Source organism: Melospiza melodia, chromosome 28, assembly GCF_035770615.1.
Source record: "Melospiza melodia melodia isolate bMelMel2 chromosome 28, bMelMel2.pri, whole genome shotgun sequence".
NCBI lineage: Eukaryota > Metazoa > Chordata > Aves > Passeriformes > Passerellidae > Melospiza > Melospiza melodia.
Window position 1 is genome coordinate 6,904,180 of NC_086221.1, and position 19,240 is coordinate 6,923,419.

The following is a 19,240-nucleotide window of genomic DNA, read 5'->3' on the forward strand; positions in this document are numbered from 1 at the left end:
AGTGGGATCAGGGCAGGAATTGGGGTCAGGGAAGGAGTGGGATGGGGCAAGAATGGGATCAGGGCAGGGATGGGATTGGGGCAGGAATGGGTTTAGGGATGGGATCAGGGATCAGAAGAGGGATGGGATCAAGCAGGAGTGGGATCACAGCTGGAATGGGGTCAGGACAGGAGTGGGATCAGGGATCAGGGCAGGAAAGGGATCAGGAATCAGGGCAGGAATGGGATCAGGGCAGGAATGGGATCAGAGATGAGAGCAGGAATGGGAGAGCAGGGATGGGATCAGAGCACAGCCTGGAGTTCCATCCCAGGCTGGATTTCAGCTCCATCCCAGGCTGGATTTCCCTGATTTCCATCCCAGGCTGGATTTCAGCTCCTTCCCAGGCTGGATTTTTATCCCAGGCTGGATTTTCCCTGTATTTCCATCCCAGGCTGGATTTCCCTGATTTCCATCCCAGGCTGGATTTTCCCTGTATTTCCATCCCAGGCTGGATTTCCCTGATTCCCATCCCAGGCTGGATTTTCCCTGGATTTCCATCCCAGGCTGGATTTCAGCTCCATCCCAGGCTGGATTTCCCTGATTTCCATCCCAGGCTGGATTTTCCCTGATTTCCATCCCAGGCTGGATTTTCCCTGGATTTCCATCCCAGGCTGGATTTCCCTGATTCCCATCCCAGGCTGGATTTCCTGGCAGCAGCAGCAGCTGCTGGTTCCCAGGGCTGGGCTCGTCCCTGTCTTTCTCTCGGGTGTGAAACAGAAATCATGTTTTTATGATTTTTTTTTGTTGTTGTTGTTATTTTGTAAATCTTTACTCTTTTTACACCTTGTTTTTTTTTGTAAGCTGAAATTTCTTATTAAGAAAAAAAAAAAAAAGAAAGAAAAAACAAAGAGAGAAAAAAAAAGAGAAAGAAATTCCAGTGGGTTGTGTTGTTATTCCATAAAATTTAATAAACCTCTGGGGGGTACAGGAGGAAATTCCATGAACATCCTCGAGGAATGAATGGGAAACCAAATCTTCCTCTCAGCATTGAACCTTTTGTCCTTGTCACTGCTCCAGGCAGGACAGGGGGGACCAGAGCAGCTCCAGGTGGGACCAGAGCAGCTCCAAAGGGATTTTAGCAGCTCCAAGGCAATCTCAGAAGCTCCAGGTGGGATGAGAACAACTCCAAAGGGATTTGAGCAGCTCCAGGTGGCATCTGAGCATCTCCACAGCTCCAGTCCTGGTGGGATGGTGAGCTCTGCTCGCAGCAGCTCCAGCTCCTTCCTGGGACGGGAGTCAGCACCGTCAGGGGAGCTGATTCTGCTCTAAGATCTGGTAAAAAAGGGTTCTGTGGGGTTTGGGGTGGGCTCACCCCTGGTTTGTGTCACCTCAGTGGTGACAGTGCTGTCCTGGGGGGGGGGCAGGATGAGTTTGGGGGGTTTGTTCAGCCTTGGGGGGCTGCAGCTCCAAAGCCTGGTGAGCAGGGACAGCAGCCAGGGCAGGGCTGGATTTGGGATATTTTGAGGGTGGATTTTGGGAAAGGTTCCTCCCCCCCAGAGGGTTTGGGTCACTGCCCAGGCTCCCCAGGGAATGGGAACAACCCTGAGGCTGCCAGAGCTCCCCAGGGAGGGATTTTGGGCTCTCAGGGGTGCCCAGGCGGGATTTTGGCATCTCGGGGACACCCAGGTGGGATCCTGGGGTGCCTGAGCAGGGCAGGGGTTGGATTCGATCCCTGCGGGTCCCTCCCAGCTCAGGATGTTCCCGATCCCGCCCCTCGGTGCCTGCCCCGCGCTGACCGGAGCTACGGCACGGGCTGCGGCGCCATCAGGTCGATGTCGGTGAGGTTCCGGGCCACCCAGACCCCGGCGGCAAAGAGCCCCAGGTTCAGCAGCAGGTTCCTGCAATCACAGAAAGCCCAGAAACGCTGAGCTCGGGAAAGATTTTGGGAAAGTTCATCCGAACCCAGGCTGTGCCCGATCCCCACCCTGAGCACGCAGTGCCGCCTCCAGGGATGGGCGCTCCAAACCCCCCTGGGCAGCCCCTTCCAGCCCTTTCCATGAGGAAATTCCTGCTCATGTCCAACCTGAGCCTCCCCAGCCCAGCCTGAGGCCGTTCCCTCTCCTCCTGTCCCTGTTCCCTGGGATAAGATCCCAAATCCCCCTCGGCTGTGCCCTCCTGGCAGGAGTTGTGCAGAGCCAGAAATTCCCCCTGAGCCTCCTTTGCTCCAGGCTGAGCCCCTGCCCAGCTCCCTCAGGACTCTCCAAACCCTGCCCAGCTCCCTCAGGACTCTCCAAACCCTGCCCAGCTCCCTCAGGACTCTCCAAACCTTCTCAGCTCCCTCAGACCCTTCCCAGCTCCCTCAGACCCTTCCCAGCTCCCTCAGGATTCTCTAAACCCTTTCCAGATTTCTCCAAACCCTTCCCAGCTCCCTCAGGACTCTCCAGGCCCCTCCAGCTCCGCTCCCTTCCCCGGACCCGCTCCGGCCCCAAAATGTCCTCCCTGAGGCGAGGAGCCCGAACTGGACGGAGGGACAATCCCTGCCCTGCTCCTGATCCAGGCCGGGGACGGACACCGGGCTCCCGATCCCGACCCGGACGGAGCTCTGCTCCGGGCCCGGCCTCCATCCCGGCCCCATCCGTGCCCCGGTCCCGCTGCCGGTGCCGACCTGCGGAAGTCGTTGCGGTCGGTGGCGAAGCGGAAGGCGCTGCGCAGCCAGGTGCGGATGCCCCGCGGCGGGGCCGCCACCGCCCCGGCCGCTCCCGCGGCTCCCGCTCCGGCCGCCGCCACCGCCGCCATTGCTGCCGTGCGCGCGCCCCGTGCGCGGCGTCACCGGCGCGGCGTGACGTCACCGCCGGCGCGCGGGGCGCTGCGTGAGGGCAGCGGCGGGAACGGGAGCGGGATCGGGATCAGGGATTGGGAGCGGGATTGGGATTGGGAACAGGATCAGGGATTGAGCGGGATTGGGATGGAGAACGGGATCAGGGAGCGGGAGCGGGATCTGCGATTGGGATCGGGAGCGGGATTGGGAATGGGATCGGGGATCGAGATTGGGAACGGGAGCGGGATCAAGGATTGGGAGCGGGACTGGGATCACGGATTGGGATCGGGGATTGGGAATGGGATCGGGGATCGAGATTGGGAACGGGAGCGGGATCAAGGATTGAGAGCGGGACTGGGATCACGGATTGGGAGCGGGGATTGGGAACGGGAGCAGGATCAGGGATTGGGAACGGGATCGGGGATTGGGAGCGGGATCGTGATTGGGACTGGGAGCGGGATTGGGATCGGAAACAAGAGCGGGAACGGGACCGGGATAGGGATTGGGATCGGGCTAGGATCAGAATTGGGGCTGGGATCGGGACCAGCACCAGGACCGGGATTGGGATTGGCACTGGGATCAGGATCAGGAGCGGCACTGGGATTGGGACTGAAATCGGCATCGGGATTGGGACCGGGATCGAGAGCGGAACCGGGATTGGGATCAGGACTGTTATAGGTTAGTTGCGGTGGGGAATTAATCACCGACTAATAAGTCCAAATAAAATGAAATTTATTAATTGATACAGCAAGCGATAATAGGCAACGTCAGCGCCCCGGGCGCGCTGGGCGACAGGAGAGTCCCCGCTCTAACACTGCCGCACACTTCTGATTTTCTGTGGAGTTCTTAAACAGTCCTGCTTCCAGGTTGATGTGTAGTACTCTGCGTATTCTTCTTTTGTGTCTAGGTGGTCATAGTCCACCCCCCAGAGGTCTGAAGATGAAGATTGGTATTTTCCTTTGTCTGATTCCTGGAATTTTAGGCTTAATCTGCTGAGTTCCTGGAATCTTAGGTTTACTGAGCGAGCGGATAAGCTGATACTGTGCTATCAATCATAGCAAGCCCATCACCCATATTAACAGTTTACTAAACACATAAACAAATGTTTGGGAAACCCAGTCTTTGGTTTCACCTTCCTTATCCTTTTAAGCCTGGAAATTTACTTAAGCAAACAAATTGAGGTGGTGCAACTTTGTCAGCTTTGATGAACAAACTTAAAGTTTCAACCCATTACAGAGCCCAGGGGAGAGGCTCGGGTGGAGCCCCAAAGCCAAGAGCTGCACGTTTTGGGGTGCTCGGTGTGCCACGGTGGCAATGAGGGTCCTGAAGGGCCCTCGGTGGGGTGAGGACTGTGGTTAGAGTGAGGTTTATTATAGTTTTTATTATAGAATGCTTTTAACAATAAAAGTAACTTATTCTTGTGCAGAATTTCTGGAATTAGCAGAGTTTTCCTGTTATTCCCATTTCCCTACTGCTCCTCTCTGGGGACACCCAGGTGACCAAGCCAGGCCTGGATCCGTGGGGACATCCTGCCACACTGTCCATCCATCCATCCATCCATCCATCCATCCATCCATCCATCCATCCATCCATCCATCCATCCATCCATCCATCCATCCAATCCTGCAGCCTCGTCTGTCCCTGCTGCTGGATCCTCTCCCCAGATCCCACTAACTGATCCACCCAGATTGATTTATGGCAATTAGTGACCCTCATTAAGGGGCCAGCTGGAGATCCAGGCGTTACCCCCCTGGCAGGAGCAGCCAGATCCCCTGGGCTGCCCCGGCCCCACACCCTGTTTGGGGTTTTGGAAGGGTTTAGCCCCATTCTAATGGGCATGGAAGAAGGCCTTTGAACCTATCCTTTGTTCACAATTAACCTTTTTAAGTCTTAAGTTGATTTAGGAGCATTTGAATTAAAGCTTTGATGCCGAATTTTGCCCCAAAAGGCGATAATAAGCTGCCCAGAGACTGGATTTAAGGCCTGTAGGCAGGAGGTATTTATTGGCAAGGCGTTGGAGAAATCACTAAATGGATTTCTGAGTTATGTACAGCAAAAGCAGGTTTTTATACAATTTTAAACAAGGATTACATCATTTATTACATGCATATTCATAGGCAGGCAGGAGTATAGGCGGAGTCTTCTGGGAATTCTTGGTCTTCCTTAGTTAAATTTTAAGCTTTTCCTAATTTGGACATCTTCCTGTTATCCTTGGCATGTTTTTTTCCATGGCTTGGCTGAAGTTACTGTTGTACTTGGCTTGATTCTAACGGCTTGGCAGGTCACTTTAACTTATTGGCTTCCACTTCTGCTTCTTCAAATATTCTAATTCCAAAGTTTCTTCTGTGAGTGTATTTTAGATTATTCATTAATTTATCTAGATATCTGATCAAAGTTCTTCCTAATAGTGTATTTTAGGTTATTTATTAACTTCTGCGATTCCCTTGATATACTTTTAAGTGTCTTTTAATTCTTTTATTTCTCAGAAACTATTGTTCATTATAATGAATGGCTTCAGCTTTAAAGATGTTGCTTTTTGACAGGAACTTTCTGCTTGTGGCTGAGTTCTGCAATAATAACTTTTTGAAGCATAATTTTAGAATACTGCTTGTACCCTTGAAACTATAGCTTTAGAATATATAAAAAGGAAATGTGCTTATCTCACACCTTGATAAAGCAGTGATAAGCAGCTTGAGAAAGGAAGATGAACATCACCTCAAGGATTTGTAGTTTTGACCGAGGGAAGCTGGACATCACTGCTATGAGGTTTATAGTCCTTGCAATCAAAAGGTGGACCCACATCTGGAATCTGGACCTCACCAGATGGGATTCTTCATCCTTCTTTCGGAAAGCAGACTCCCACCATCTGGGGATGCTCCTTTTCTGGGATACATCCTGAAAAAAACTAAATCACAATAGTGTATGGAATTGTGACGTAGAAATTTGGAATAGAAACTGCTGATGAGTAAAAATTGAGAATATAAACTGCTGATGAGTAAAGAATAGGAATAGAAACTTTGAAACTATAGCTTTAGAATATATATATTATATTAAATATTCTATATAATATATATTCTATATTTTATATATAATATATATAATATAGAGTATATGTTATATATTATAGAATATATATATTCTATATATATTATATAGAATATATTCTATGTATTCTATATATTATGGATAATATAGAGCATATATTATATATTCTAGAATATATATTATATAGAATATATTATATATATTCTATATATAATGCATCATATATAGAATATATAGAATATATTTTATATATATATTCTGTATAATACATATATTATATAAAAACTGCTGAGAAAGCTGATGAGTACCCCTATAAATACCTGTGAGCCTCAACTATCAGTGTGGAGGGAAAACTTCCCCCACTGTACCCAGCGCTGTATTGCTCATACTTTTATTAATTAATAAATTGCTGATTTATTAATGAATAAATTGATTCCTGCTTGAATATTTGCCTAGCCAACCTTCTAATTTATAACACCTCCCACGTTCCTGGAAGGTCAGGCCATGTGCATGCAGCAATCCGCATGGCCGGCCCGACCAGTTCCGACCAGTTCCTTATCAGCGCGTCCCAGCCCAAGCCCCCGCGGCTGCCGGGGCCGTTCCGGGCCGCGACAAGGTGATAAACGCAGAAATCCTCGGGGCAGGGCGGGATGGCCGCGCCTGGAACCAGCCCCGCAGCCCCCGGAGCGCCTTTCCCGGCGGGAATGCCGGGGGATAGGGGGGAGGAGAGCCGGGAGGCGCCGGGCTGCCTCGGGAGGGGATGATCTGGGTGGGCAGCGGCCTTGGGAGACCCTCCCGCAGGGCCACGAGGTGACGGACGGACAGACGGACCCGCCGGGAGGGGACAGCAGCGGCGCCGGCACGGCAGCAAAGGTGGGTGCCGTGGAGCCCCGTCCTGCCAGGGCTCTCCGAACTCCCCAACCCTGCTTTGTTCCCTCCTCGGTTCTGCTCCAGCTCCTCGGGAATGCGGGGGGGGGTCCCGCTCCCCGAAGTGTCCCGGGACAAGCCTGGGAGCAGCGCGGGCACCGAGCGGTTGGTGCTGGAGCTGGGGGGTTCGTGCCCCGAGGGACCCCGGGATCCCCTTTTCCATGGATATTCCATAACCCAGAATCTCCTTTTCCGTGGATATTCCATACCCTAGGAGCCCCTTGTCCATGGGTATTCCATACCCCAGGATCCTCTTGTCCATGGATATTCCACACCCTGGGGGTGCAGGACCCCTCTTCCATGGATATTCCACACCCTGGGGGTGCAAGGACCCCTTGTCCATGGATATTCCACACCCTGGGGGTGCAGGACCCCTCTTCCATGGATATTCCACACCCTGGGGGTGCAGAATCCCCTTGTCCATGGATATTCCACACCCTGGGGGTGCAGGACCCCTCTTCCATGGATATTCCACACCCTGGGGGTGCAGAACCCCTCTTCCATGGATATTCCACATCCTGGGGGTGCAGGATCCCCTTGTCCATGGATATTCCACACCCTGGGGGTGCAGGATCCCCTTGTCCATGGATATTCCACACCCTGGGGGTGCAGGACCCCTCTTCCATGGATATTCCACACCCTGGGGGTGCAGGATCCCCTTGTCCATGGATATTCCACACCCTGGGGGTGCAGGACCCCTCTTCCATGGATATTCCACACCCTGGGGGTGCAGGGACCCTCTTCCATGGGTATTACACACTCTTGGGGTGCAGGACCCCCCCTCCATGGATATTCCATACCCCAGGATCCCCTTGCCCATGGATATTCCACACCCTGGGGGTGCAGCACCTCTCTTCCATAGATATTCCACACCCTGGGGGTGCAGCACCCCTCTTCCATGGATATTCCACACCCTGGGGATGCAGGACCCCTCTTCCATGGATATTCCACAATCTGGGGGTGCAGGACGCACTTTTCCATGGATATTCCACGTCCTGGGGGTGCAGGACCCCTCTTCCATGGATATTCCACACCCTGGGGGTGCAGGACCCCTCTTCCATGGATATTCCACACCCTGGGGGTGCAGGATCCCTCTTCCATGGATATTCCACACCCTGGGGGTGCAGAATCCCCTTGTCCATGGATATTCCACACTCTGGGGGTGCAGGACCCCTCTTCCATGGATATTCCACACCCTGGGGGTGCAGGACCCCTCTTCCATGGATATTCCACACCCTGGGGGTGCAGGATCCCTCTTCCATGGATATTCCACACCCTGGGGGTGCAGGATCCCCTTGTCCATGGATATTCCACACTCTGGGGGTTCAGGACCCCTCTTCCATGGATATTCCACACCCTGGACCTCTTCCATGGGTATTACACACCTCTTCCATGGGTATTACACACTCTTGGGGTGCAGGACCCCCCCTCCATGGATATTCCATACCCCAGGATCCCCTCTTCCATGGATATTCCATACCCTGGGGGTGCAGCACCTCTCTTCCATAGATATTCCACACCCTGGGGGTGCAGCACCCCTCTTCCATGGATATTCCACACCCTGGGGATGCAGGACCCCTCTTCCATGGATATTCCACAATCTGGGGGTGCAGGACGCACTTTTCCATGGATATTCCACGTCCTGGGGGTGCAGGACCCCTCTTCCATGGATATTCCACACCCTGGGGGTGCAGGACCCCTCTTCCATGGATATTCCACACCCTGGGGGTGCAGGATCCCCTTGTCCATGGATATTCCACACCCTGGGGGTACAGGACCCCTCTTCCATGGATATTCCACACCCTGGCGGTGCAGGATCCCCTTGTCCATGGATATTCCACACCCTGGGGGTGCAGGGACCCTCTTCCATGGGTATTCCATACCCCAGGATCCCCTTGCCCATGGATATTCCACATCCTGGGGGTGCAGGATGCCCTTTTCCATGGATATTCCACGCCCTGGGGGTGCAGGACCCCTTGTCCATGGATATTCCACACCCTGGGGGTGCAGGACCCCTCTTCCATGGATATTCCGCGCCCTGGGGGTGCAGGGACCCCTCTTCCATGGATATTCCACGCCCTGGGGGTGCAGTTTGCGGCTCTTTGCTCCCACCCCGAGATTCCCGGGGGAATTCAGATCCTCGGGGCGGGATCAGGGAAGCGGCGCTGCCCGGGCCGTGCTCGGGGGCGGAATCAGCGCCGGGAGCGGGGCGGGAAGAGGAACGGAAACTCCTGGGGGAGGCACCGAGAGCTCGGGGAGGGCTCCTCAGGAGGGATCCCGCTGGACATTGGTGTGGAACGAGAGCGGGGTGCGGGCCGGGAGGATTGGGGTGTAGGGAAGGATTGAGATTCAGGGGTGCAAGATTAGGGTGCAGGGAAGGATTAGGATTCAGGATTGAGGTGCAGAGGTGAAGGATTGGGATCCAGGGACGCAGGATTGGGGTGCAGGGAAGGATTGGGATCCAGGGACACAGGATTGGGGTGCAGGGAAGGATTGGGATCCAGGGACACAGGAGTGGGGTGCAGAGGTGCAGGATCGGGGTTCAGCATTGGGGTGCAGAGGTGCAGGTTTGGGATTCAGGAGTGGGGTGCAGGATTGGGATTCAGGATTGGGGTGCAGGGAAGGATTGGGATTCAGGATTGGGGTGCAGAGATAAAGGATTGGGATTCAGGATTAGGGTGCAGGCAAGGATTGGGATGCAGGGAAGGATTGGGATTCAGGATTGGGGTGCAGGGCTCTCCAACCCCTCCATGCTCCAGTGCTGCCACCCCTCAATTTAAGGACAAAAATGGGGTTTCATGCTGGCAGGGGGCTCACCCAAGCCCCCGCGTCCCTTGGGGACATCACGGGGTGACGCGTGGGGTTGGCAGGGACACGTGGGCAGGGACAAACAGAGCCTGGGGCGGGCAGCGGGGGTGCCAGGGCACTGCCAGCCCCGTGTCACCCCCAGGGTCTCGGCGTCCGTAGCGGTGTCCCCGGAGGTGTCGCGGGGCTGGCAGCAGCAGCAGCAGCACGGGTGGCACCTGGCTGGCTGGCAGTGTCCCCAGGGCGGCAGTGACGTCCCCGGGGGCCGTGCTGAGCCGGCCTCTCCCTGCCTTGCAGCGGATCCCGCAGCTCCCGGAGGCGCCCTCGGCCAGCATGTTCCACCCGCCGGGCTGCAGGAGGAGCTTCCCCAGGGAGGTACGTGCGGCTGCCAGGGATCTCCTGGGTTGGGGTTCTCCTGGAGCTCTCCTGGAGCTTTCCTGAAGCTCTCCTGGGTTTGGGCTCTCCTGGAGCTTTCCTGAAGCTCCCCTGGGTTTAGGCTCTCCTGGAGCTCTCCTGAAGCTCTCCTGGGTTTGGGCTCCCCTGGGTTGGAGCTCTCCTGAAGCTTTCCTGGAGTTCTCCTGGGAAAGCTCTCTTGGGGATCTCTTTGGGCTCTCCTGGAGCTCTCCTGGGGTTCTCCTGGGTTGAGGCTCTCCTGGGTTGGGATGGGAGCCCAGCATCGCCCCGGGGCCACCCTGGGTTCCCCCTGCCCCATCTCCACCCCTGGGGATGCTGAGGAGCCAGCAGAACACCAGGGTGGGGAGGAACCCTGGATGATGCGGGCTCTCCCAGGGCGGCCGGGTGGGCTCCTGGGGCTCCCCATCCCTGCCTGCTCCTGGGGCTCTCACGGCTCTGGTCTCTCCACAGCCTGCTCCGTGGTGGGATGGGCCGTGGCCGTGTCCCCCTGATGGCCCTGAGGACACCTGGGATGGGCCACCTTGGGACGGGCCACCTTGGGATGAACCACCTTGGGATGAACCACCTTGGGATGAACCACCATGGGATGGGCCACCATGGGATGAACCACCATGGGATGGGCCACCATGGGATGGGCCACCATGGGATGGGCCACCATGGGAGCAGCAGCCCAGGAGACGCCGGCGCAGGAGGGGCCCGGTAAGGGACAGGGCTGGGGGACACGTCCCAAGGATGGTCATGCTTTGTCAGGGAGACCCTCCCAAGTCACCAAACCCCGTCCCCAAAACCATTCTGGACACGTCTGGATCCACTCGTGGTCCCCCAGGCACAGACAGGAGTTGGTGGCTTTCTAAATTCCCAAAAGGAGTCTGGAAATGTCGGGATCCAGCAGAAATCTAAAGGATTTCACAGGTTCACCCCCCAACCCCAGGATTAAGAATGGCAAAATAAATATGTAATATACCTATGTAAATGTATTTATATATATATGAATTTATATATATATGCCTAAATATAAAAATGCATTTATATATAGATATATATATAAAAATGTGCATATATATATAGGTATATATATAAAAAGGTGCATATATATAGGTACATATATAAAAAGGTGCATATATATATATATAATATATATACACCTATATATAAAAATAAATTATTTATTTATTTATTTACTATTTATAAAAATTTAATTTTATTATAAAATATAATTTATTGTAAAAATATTCGATAATATTTTATTATAAAAATTTTATTTTTTATTTATATATTTTTATTTATTATCACTAATCTGCAGTGCAGTGGGGATGGTGTTATGAATGAGGTCCTGTGTGTCTTAATTTATTAAACCACAAAATCAGAACTTAGCAGCAGTTTTAATTGAGCAGCAATTTTATATAAAATTAATACAACCAAGTAAGCATGTACAGAGTAAATTTGGCAGTGATTTCAAGGCTGATTCCTTAATTATCTCAAGGTCTATTCTATTTTGGGATGTTATTTATCTCAAACTACATCCTGTATCCTATTTTCTCATGAACATCTGAAAACATCTGTTTTGTGGCACTAATTACATGCCTTTTTCCTCTGTTACTTTTTAACAAATATTTTCTTAAATATCAAGATATTTACAATTACAATATATTTATTTATATTATTTATTATGTAATATATAATATTATATGTTATATGTTATATGTTATATGTTATATGTTATATAATATATAATATATAATATATAATATATAATATATAATACAATATATTATATATTATATATTATATATTATATATTATATATTATATATTATATATTATATATTATATATTATACATTACTATACTATAGTATATAGTATATAATATATACTATATTATATATATATTTACAAATACAATATATTTACAATTGTTAGCCCAAATCACATTCATTTATCACAATGGTTACACCAGGGCGCTGCTAATTAAATCAATAGTTTCAAAATTAATTAGCAATTACAGTTCAGATTGTGTTGCTCACCCAGACCCACACAAATCTCTTTGGCTCACTCCAGGAGTGATCTTGAAGGGCTCCAGAAATGAACCCACACTCACTCCAGGGAAATTCCCCTGTTCAAAAGTGGGGTTCAGCTTTTACAGCATGAAATGACAGATGTTGGGGGGTTTGGGGAGCATTTTTCCTTAAAAAAAATAATCAAATTGCTGCCCTCTGGTTCCTCCCAAGAAACATCTGCCCCTGTTCCCTGCCAGTGCTGTTTGCTCTCGGGGTTTCACATCCTCGTGGGGTTTCACATCCTCGTGGGGTTTCATTTTGGGATTTTGGAGTCACTGCTGCTCTCAGGGCTCTCCAGCGCTGCTGGCAGCCTGGTCCTCCCCCTCCACTGCTGCTGATTTCCACACCAGGTGAAATCTGAGCTGGTTCACCCTAATTGCGTCCTGCCGCTGCTGCAGGGAGGGATTTACCCACAGCCCCCAAAGCAGCGAGCAGGAGAGGCACAAAGAGCCGAGGGTCACAACGGGGAGGGGGAGCAGCAAGAAATCCCAAAAATCCCAGTGGGTTTGTGGGGGGAAAAAAAAAAATCCCAAAAATCCCAGTGGGCTCGTGGGGAAAAAAAAATCCCAAAATTCCCATGCTGAGCGTCCTCACCACGGCCGTTCCCTTTGCAGCCCAGCCCCAGAGCCTTCCCTGGCCCTGGGGACGTGCCCTGGAACGAGGAGGAGCAGGACAGGAGGTGGGCACCCCCCGAGTGTCCCCTGCCACCGCCCTGGCCTGACAGAGCAGCCGTGCCAGGAGCTGAGGGTGACTTTGGAGAGTGCTGGTACCAGGTGAGGGCTGGTGGCACCTGGCCATGGTGGCACGACAGTGGTGACATGGGGCAGGGGACGGTCACTGCCCTGGTGACAAGGACAGTGTGTGGGCACCCTGTCCCGTTCCCTAAATCCAGTTTTTCCCTGCAGGATCCGCCGCCTGACCCCTGGCCTGAGTACCCCGAGGAGAAGCAGCCCCAGCCCCAGCCCCAGCCCTGGCCCCCGTCCGGCCCTGCAGGGTGGGTGACAACGAGTGACACCAGCACGGCTGTCCCTGCCCGTTGGCATCGCACAGAGGCCCCTCCCGAGCCAACCCCGCCATGCTGGGGCTGGCTGGAGGCATTCCTGAAGAAATCCAAGGAAATCCCCGAAATTCCTGCAGGAATCCAGGGAATTTCCCCCAGCACCGCCCGCCCTGGAGCCACCACCCGGCTGGGACACGACGGAGCCGCCCCCGGCAGCTGCTCCCGGTGCCCCGGGCGTGGTGTCCCCGACCCTCCCGAGGTCTGTGCTGCCCCCAGGCCGGCTCCTCGCTGCTCTCCATCCCCTCCCGGGCCAGCCTGAGGAGCTTCTGCCGCTGTTTCCCACCCCGCAGGGCACAAGCCGCGCTCCAGGAGGAGCCAGCCCGGGGCCAGGAAGGAGCCGCAGCCCCCGGAGCCTCCCCAGCGCCCGGAGCCGCCCCCAGGGGCTGCAGAGAGGCAGGAGCAGCCGCAGGTGAGGGGTTTTACCTGTCCCACCCCGTCCCACAGCAGGGCTGTGCTCACCCCGAGCCCCGCACGCTGTGCTGGTTCCCTGCAGGATGTGCCAGCGGGGACTGGGGGTGTTCTGGAGCCCCCCAACCCGGCCAGGAGCCCTCTGGAGAGCCCAGCTGCTGATGGTGGTGCTGATCCTGGTGCTGCAGAGCTGCAGGTAGGACATTCCCCCATGCCAGGGGTGCTCCCAGCCCTGGAGCTGCCTGGCTCAGGGGTGCTGGGGCATCTCCCTCCTCTCTGCTCCAGCCCTTCCCCCTCTCCACCTTGCTTTTTTTGCCAGGTGTGGAGTTTTTCCAGGCTTTTCTCAGTGTTTCCTGTGGGTTCTAAGTGTCCCGTCCATCCCATCCCATCTCATCCCATAGATCCCATCCCATGGATCCCATCCCATCCCATCCCATGGATCCCATCCCATCTTATCTCATCTCATCCCATTGATCCCATCCCATCTTATCTCATCTCATCCCATTGATCCCACCCCATCCCACCCATTTCCCGTCCCCAGGTGGAGCTGGGAGCTGGGCACAGCCCCGTGGGCAGCCAGGATCAGGGTCCCTGTGCTCCAGGAGCAGATCCAGCCCCTCCTGAGGAGACTTCCAGGAATCCTGAGATCCAGGAGCACCTTGAGGTATGGGGCTGCTGGGGAGGGACACAGGACCAGCTCCAGGCTCCCCAAACCCTCCCCACCAGCGCACACAGCTTCCCCTGGGGATGGCTTCTATTTTTTTCTATTATTTTTTCTCTTTATTTTTTCTATTTTTTCTATTGTTTTTTCTATATTTTGTATTATTTTTCCTGGTTTTCACTATTATTTTTTCTATTATTTTTTCTATTATTTTTTCTATTATTTTTTCTATTATTTTTCTATTATTTTTCTCTTTTTTTTTCTATCTTTTTTCTGTGTTTTTTTTCTGTATTTTTTCTGTATTTTTTTCTGTATTTTTCTATATTTTTTCTATAATTTTTTCTATTATTTTTCTATTTTTCCTATTTTCTATTCCCACCCTAAAGCAGAGCCTGCAGGGAGGCACAGCCCCCTTTCCCAAACCCTCTAATCCCCTCACTGTGGACTCCACAGTGCCCCTGCCCAGTGTGGGGAGGGACTAATCCCACTCTGAAATTTAAGAGTTCAATTAGCGGTAAGAAATAAGTATTTATTTATTATTGATATTATTTATTTATTTATGTATTTATTAATAAATAAGTATTTATTATTGGGGTATTTATTATTATTTATTTACTTATTAAATAAGTATTTAATATTCTTTATTAATATATTTATTTATTTATTTATTTGTTTGTTTGTTTATTTATTTATTTAAATAAATAAATAAATAAATAAATAAATAAATAAATAAATAAATAAATAAATAAATAAGTATTTATTTATTAGTTAAGTAAAGCAGAAGTGGCAGTGCTGGGTGCCTGGCTGCAGCCAGAGGCACACACACACAATTTTCAGTCCTTTGTGCTGCTGCAATTGCGCAACTTCCTCAAATTTCTTGGCACATTCTCTGGGCCGAGTTTGCCACAGCTCCACCCTGGGTCGCTGCAGGGTCTGGGGGTCCATCCAGGACCCTCCCCTGGTTTTCTCCTGATGCCTCTTGACCCCTGGCATTCTCTTTTTGTGCCGTTTTGTTCTCTGCCTGTGCTATCTTGGTTCTGCGTTTTGTTATCTGCTGCGCCAGCCTTGCTTTGTGCCCATTTTCAGTTCCTCAGCCCGCAGAAGCCGTTACAAATTCGCCTTCTGTCTGAAAGCTGTTGCAATTCACCGGCAATTCCCGTTTGTAGCAACAACAGTTTCCCAACTTTGGCTGTCTGTGCCGCGCAGGCGGAGCCGTGCGGTGTCCCCAGGGCTGGCGGCGGTCACGGGTCACCTCCCCAGAGCCCGGCAGCCCCTCCAGACCCTGCCAGGAGGGAAATCCTGGAGTGCAGCAGCTCTGGGGAGGCAGAGCTCAGCCCTCGTTCCTGTGGGGCTGGGGAAACTGAGGCACGAGCTGCCCAGGCTGGGGTGAGTTTGGGGCGTGGGGCAGCTCCGTGTCCCCACCCCAATGGGGGACAGCGCTGTCCCCGTGTCCCAGCACAGCCACTCTCTGTCCCTCAGCCTCTGCAGAGCCTTCATCCTCCTGAGAACCCTCAGCTTCCTCCAGGACCTGCAGCAGAGCCCAAAGCCCAGCCCAGCCGAGCTGCTCCAGCCGCCTGCACCCCACCAGAGACCTCCACAGCGCCCCAGAGCCCACCTGGGGCTGGTGCCACCAACCAGGTACGGGGTCGGGGTGTCCCCAGTGTCCCCCCGGGCTTGGGGGCGCTGCCAGAACCCAGGGGGGTCCCTGTGGCTGCGGGATGTGGGGTTTAGGGGTGCCTTTGTCTGGAGGCACAGCCCGTGTCGGCCCCGGGAGAGCAGCCAGGGCAGGAAGCCGAGGCTCAGGGGTGTGACCACACAGCATCACAACAGCGTGGGGAGCTGCTGCCAGAGCCTCAGGGCAGGGCCACGGGCTCAGCACCCCAAAACCAGCAACAAACAACCCCTATTTTAACCCACAAACCCACAAATACCATCCAAACTCCTGCAGAGCACGGCCACGGGGTCGGCACCCCAAAACCAGCAACAAACAACCCCTGTTTTAACCCACAAATATCAAAATATCATCCAAACCCCTGCAGAGCACGGCCACGGGGTTGGCACCCCAAAAGCAGCACCAAACAACCCCTGCTCCTAGCCCACAGACCCACAAATATCATCCAAACCCCTGCAAGCCCCCCAAAACACCAAATTCACACCCAGCATTGTTCCCATCTTACTGCTGCACTAAGGGCACAATGTTTTTCGTGTTACTGGACACACTGTGCCCTTAGTGCAACAGCAAGACAGGAAAGAACATCTTTAGCAAGAACACAAAAAAAACTTTCAATAAAATATCCACAAAAGCACAAAAGTAAGCGTGGTTACCTAATAAATAACTAGCCAACAGTGAGCTCGCCTTTACAATATGCACAAAATTCATTAACACTAATACAAAGATACATACCTACCAACAAAGTTCAAAATTTACTAATCACTCGTATTAGTACTCCCAACAGTTTGTCACTGCTCTGTCACCCCTCCCTTGGGTGCCACCCCACTCCCCCTCTTTGCCCCAGCTTCTCTCCCTCATTAGCAGTAATTAATAGTAATTAATCTGCTCTGGAGGGTTCTCCTTGGCTTCCTCAGAGCTCCATTGCAGGCCTGCTCACACTCTGCTGTCACTGGATTTGTGCTGCGGGTTTAAGGGGTTTGGATGATATTTGTGGGTTAAAAGAGGGGTGGTTTGGTGCTGGTTTTGGGGTGCTGACCCTGTGGCCCTGCCCTGTGGGTCTGGGAGCAGCTCCAGGATGGGGGGGATCTCACCTGAGGAGCTTTGGGAGCCATGCTGGGGGGTGAGGGTGTGAATTTGGCGTTTTGGGGGGGCTTGCAGGGGTTTGGATGATATTTGTGGGTTAAAATAGGGGTTGTTTGTTGCTGGTTTTGGGGTGCTGACCCCGTGGCCGTGCTCTGCAGGGGTTTGGGTGATATTTGTGGGTTTGTGGGTTAAAATAGGGGTTGTTTGTTGCTGGTTTTGGGGTGCTGACCCCGTGGCCATGCTCTGCAGGAGTTTGGATTATATTTGTGGGTTTGTGGGTTAAAATAGGGGTGGTTTGTTGCTGGTTTTGGGGTGCTGACCCCGTGGCCGTGCTCTGCAGGGGTTTGCAGGGGTTTGGATGATGTTTGGGGGTTTGTGGGCTAAAATCAGGGGTGGTTTGGTGCTGGTTTTGGGGCGCTGACTCTTACACTCGTCTCTTTATGTGACGTTTCTCAGCTAGCTAGCTGTCTGCAAAGCTCTCTACAGCAAACCAGTGGCTCCTTCCGTGGGGTGGCCATTCCTGGGCTGGTGACTGACCAGCGTGGCTCAGTCCCTTTCCCCTCTGAGCTCCCCGTGGGGTTTTGGAGCCACTGCTGCTCTCAGGGCTCTCCAGCGCTGCTGGCAGCCTGATCTCCCCCCCCTCCACTGCTGATTTCCACAGCCAGGTGAAATCTGAGCTGATTTCATCCTGCTGCACAAAGGGGGACTCACTCACCCTTGGCCTTTCCCCCGTGCCAGGCTGTGTGTGGCCAGCAGCAGCCCTGCCCAGAGCCCCCCACACCATTCCCAGCTGGAATCGACTCCCGCTCCGCTGCTGTGCTCAGGAGGAAGGCAAAGATCGAGCTGGTGAGTCCTGGGGGGCACCTGAGGGGCCGGGGGCAGCTCCAGGACGGGGAACGTCACCCGAGGAGCCTTGGGGACAATGCTGGGTGGTGAATTTGGTGTTTGGGGGGAGCGTGCTGTGGGGTTTGCAGGGCTTGGTGCTGGTTTTGGGGTGCTCACCCTGTGGCCGTGCCCTGTGGGTCTGGGGGCAGCTCCAGGATGGGGGGGATCTCACCTGAGGAGCTTTGGGAGCCATGCTGGGGGGGTGAGGGTGTGAATTTGGCGTTTTGGGGGGGGCTTGCAGGGGTTTGGATGATATCTGTGGGGTTGTGGGCTGAAATAGGGGTGTTTTGGTGCTGGTTTTGGGGTGCTGACCCCGTGGCTGTGCCCTGCAGGGGTTTGGATGATATTTGTGGGTTTGTGGGCTAAAATAGGGGTGGTTTGGTGCTGGTTCTGGGGTGCTGATGCTGTGCCCTGCACTGCAGGTGTTTGCAGGGGTTGGGATGGTATTTGTGGGTTTGTGGGCTGAAATAGGGGTTGTTTGGTGCTGGTTCTGGGGTGCTGAGCCCACGGCCCTGCACTGCAGGGGTTTGCAGGGGTTGGGATGGTATTTGTGGGTTTGTGGGCTGAAATAGGGGGTGTTTGGTGCTGGTTCTGGGGTGCTGACCCCGTGGCTGTGCCCTGAAGGGGTTGGGATGGTATTTGTGGGTGTTTGGGCTGAAATAGGGGTTGTTTTGGTGCTGCTTTTGGGGTGCTGACCCCGTGGCTGTGCCCTGCAGGGGTTGGGATGGTATTTGTGGGTGTTTGGGCTGAAATAGGGGTTGTTTTGGTGCTGCTTTTGGGGCGCTGAGCCCGCGGCCCTGCACTGCACGGGTTGGGATGGTATTTGTGGGTGTTTGGGCTAAAATAGGGGTTGTTTGGTGCTGGTTCTGGGGCGCTGAGCCCGCGGCCCTGCAGTCGTACCAGCAGTTCAGCCTGAGCGTCGCCGTGGTGGCCACGATGCTGCTGCACGAGGAGCCCTCGATGGAGGCGGCGCTGGGGGTGGCGCTCAGGGCCAACCTGCGCCAGGGCCGCCTGCACCACCTGCAGCAGCTGGAGCAGTTCATCGACAGCCTCGACTCCGTGGGCTCCAGCGGCCTCTGAGGGCTTTGGGCCCTCCTGCCCTGCGACAGGGCGGTGACGGCGCCCTGGGGTGCTCGGGAGCCTGCAGGGTGAGGTGGGAGGCGTTGGCAGCCCCCGCGGAGAAGGAGGGCGAGCGGGATGTGTTTGGTTTTTTGGCCCTGCCCAAAGCCCTGAGGGCAGCCAAAGCGTCGCTGGTTTGACTGGAGGGAGGGCGGCAGTGCCTGTCCTCCTTTCCTGACGGCCGGGAGTGCGCCCCCAAACCCCAGCGAGTGTTTTTGGGTTGAAATCTGCAAATAAACCGTGTCCTTTTTGCAGCCCTTGTTGTGTTCCTGCAAGGGAGGGGTCCCACGATGAAGCCCGGCTGT

At 53.4% G+C, this 19,240-nt stretch overlaps 3 protein-coding genes across 3 annotated transcripts; 2 read left to right on the top strand and 1 right to left on the bottom strand.

The window, feature by feature from the left end:
- Window positions 1-921: 921 nt before the first annotated feature.
- On the bottom strand, window positions 922-2,775 carry TOMM6 (translocase of outer mitochondrial membrane 6). The gene is made up of 3 exons (XM_063177733.1): window positions 2,645-2,775; window positions 1,776-1,877; window positions 922-1,263 (listed from the first exon to the last, which is right to left on the bottom strand). The coding sequence occupies exons 1-2, from the start codon at window positions 2,773-2,775 to the stop codon at window positions 1,781-1,783; spliced, it is 228 nt and encodes a 75-aa protein (XP_063033803.1). The 3' UTR covers window positions 922-1,263; window positions 1,776-1,780.
- A 3,571-nt stretch (window positions 2,776-6,346) lies between these two features.
- On the top strand, window positions 6,347-16,004 carry LOC134430181 (basic proline-rich protein-like). The gene is made up of 11 exons (XM_063177734.1): window positions 6,347-6,715; window positions 9,872-9,949; window positions 10,439-10,687; window positions 12,662-12,820; window positions 12,953-13,041; window positions 13,185-13,306; window positions 13,398-13,516; window positions 13,601-13,711; window positions 14,057-14,179; window positions 15,383-15,562; window positions 15,656-16,004. Exons 1-11 carry the CDS (start codon window positions 6,347-6,349, stop codon window positions 15,905-15,907), a joined length of 1,851 nt encoding a protein of 616 aa, XP_063033804.1. The 3' UTR covers window positions 15,908-16,004.
- A 954-nt stretch (window positions 16,005-16,958) lies between these two features.
- Window positions 16,959-19,189, top strand: LOC134430182 (uncharacterized). The gene is made up of 3 exons (XM_063177735.1): window positions 16,959-16,968; window positions 17,499-17,777; window positions 18,711-19,189. Exons 1-3 carry the CDS (start codon window positions 16,959-16,961, stop codon window positions 19,073-19,075), a joined length of 654 nt encoding a protein of 217 aa, XP_063033805.1. The 3' UTR covers window positions 19,076-19,189.
- Window positions 19,190-19,240: the final 51 nt, after the last annotated feature.

Excerpts from the sequence above, each read along its gene's own strand:
- TOMM6 (XM_063177733.1), bottom strand. The coding sequence starts at position 2,775 with ATGGCGGCGGTGGCGGCGGCCGGAGCGGGAGCCGCGGGAGCGGCCGGG. Across the intron at positions 1,878-2,644 it reads GACCGCAACGACTTCCGCAG|GAACCTGCTGCTGAACCTGG; the intron begins GTCGGCACCGGC and ends CTGTGATTGCAG.
- LOC134430181 (XM_063177734.1), top strand. The coding sequence starts at position 6,347 with ATGTGCATGCAGCAATCCGCATGGCCGGCCCGACCAGTTCCGACCAGT. Across the intron at positions 10,688-12,661 it reads GCCGGCGCAGGAGGGGCCCG|CCCAGCCCCAGAGCCTTCCC; the intron begins GTAAGGGACAGG and ends TTCCCTTTGCAG. Across the intron at positions 13,307-13,397 it reads GTGTCCCCGACCCTCCCGAG|GGCACAAGCCGCGCTCCAGG; the intron begins GTCTGTGCTGCC and ends CCCACCCCGCAG.
- LOC134430182 (XM_063177735.1), top strand. Across the intron at positions 17,778-18,710 it reads GGAAGGCAAAGATCGAGCTG|TCGTACCAGCAGTTCAGCCT; the intron begins GTGAGTCCTGGG and ends GCGGCCCTGCAG.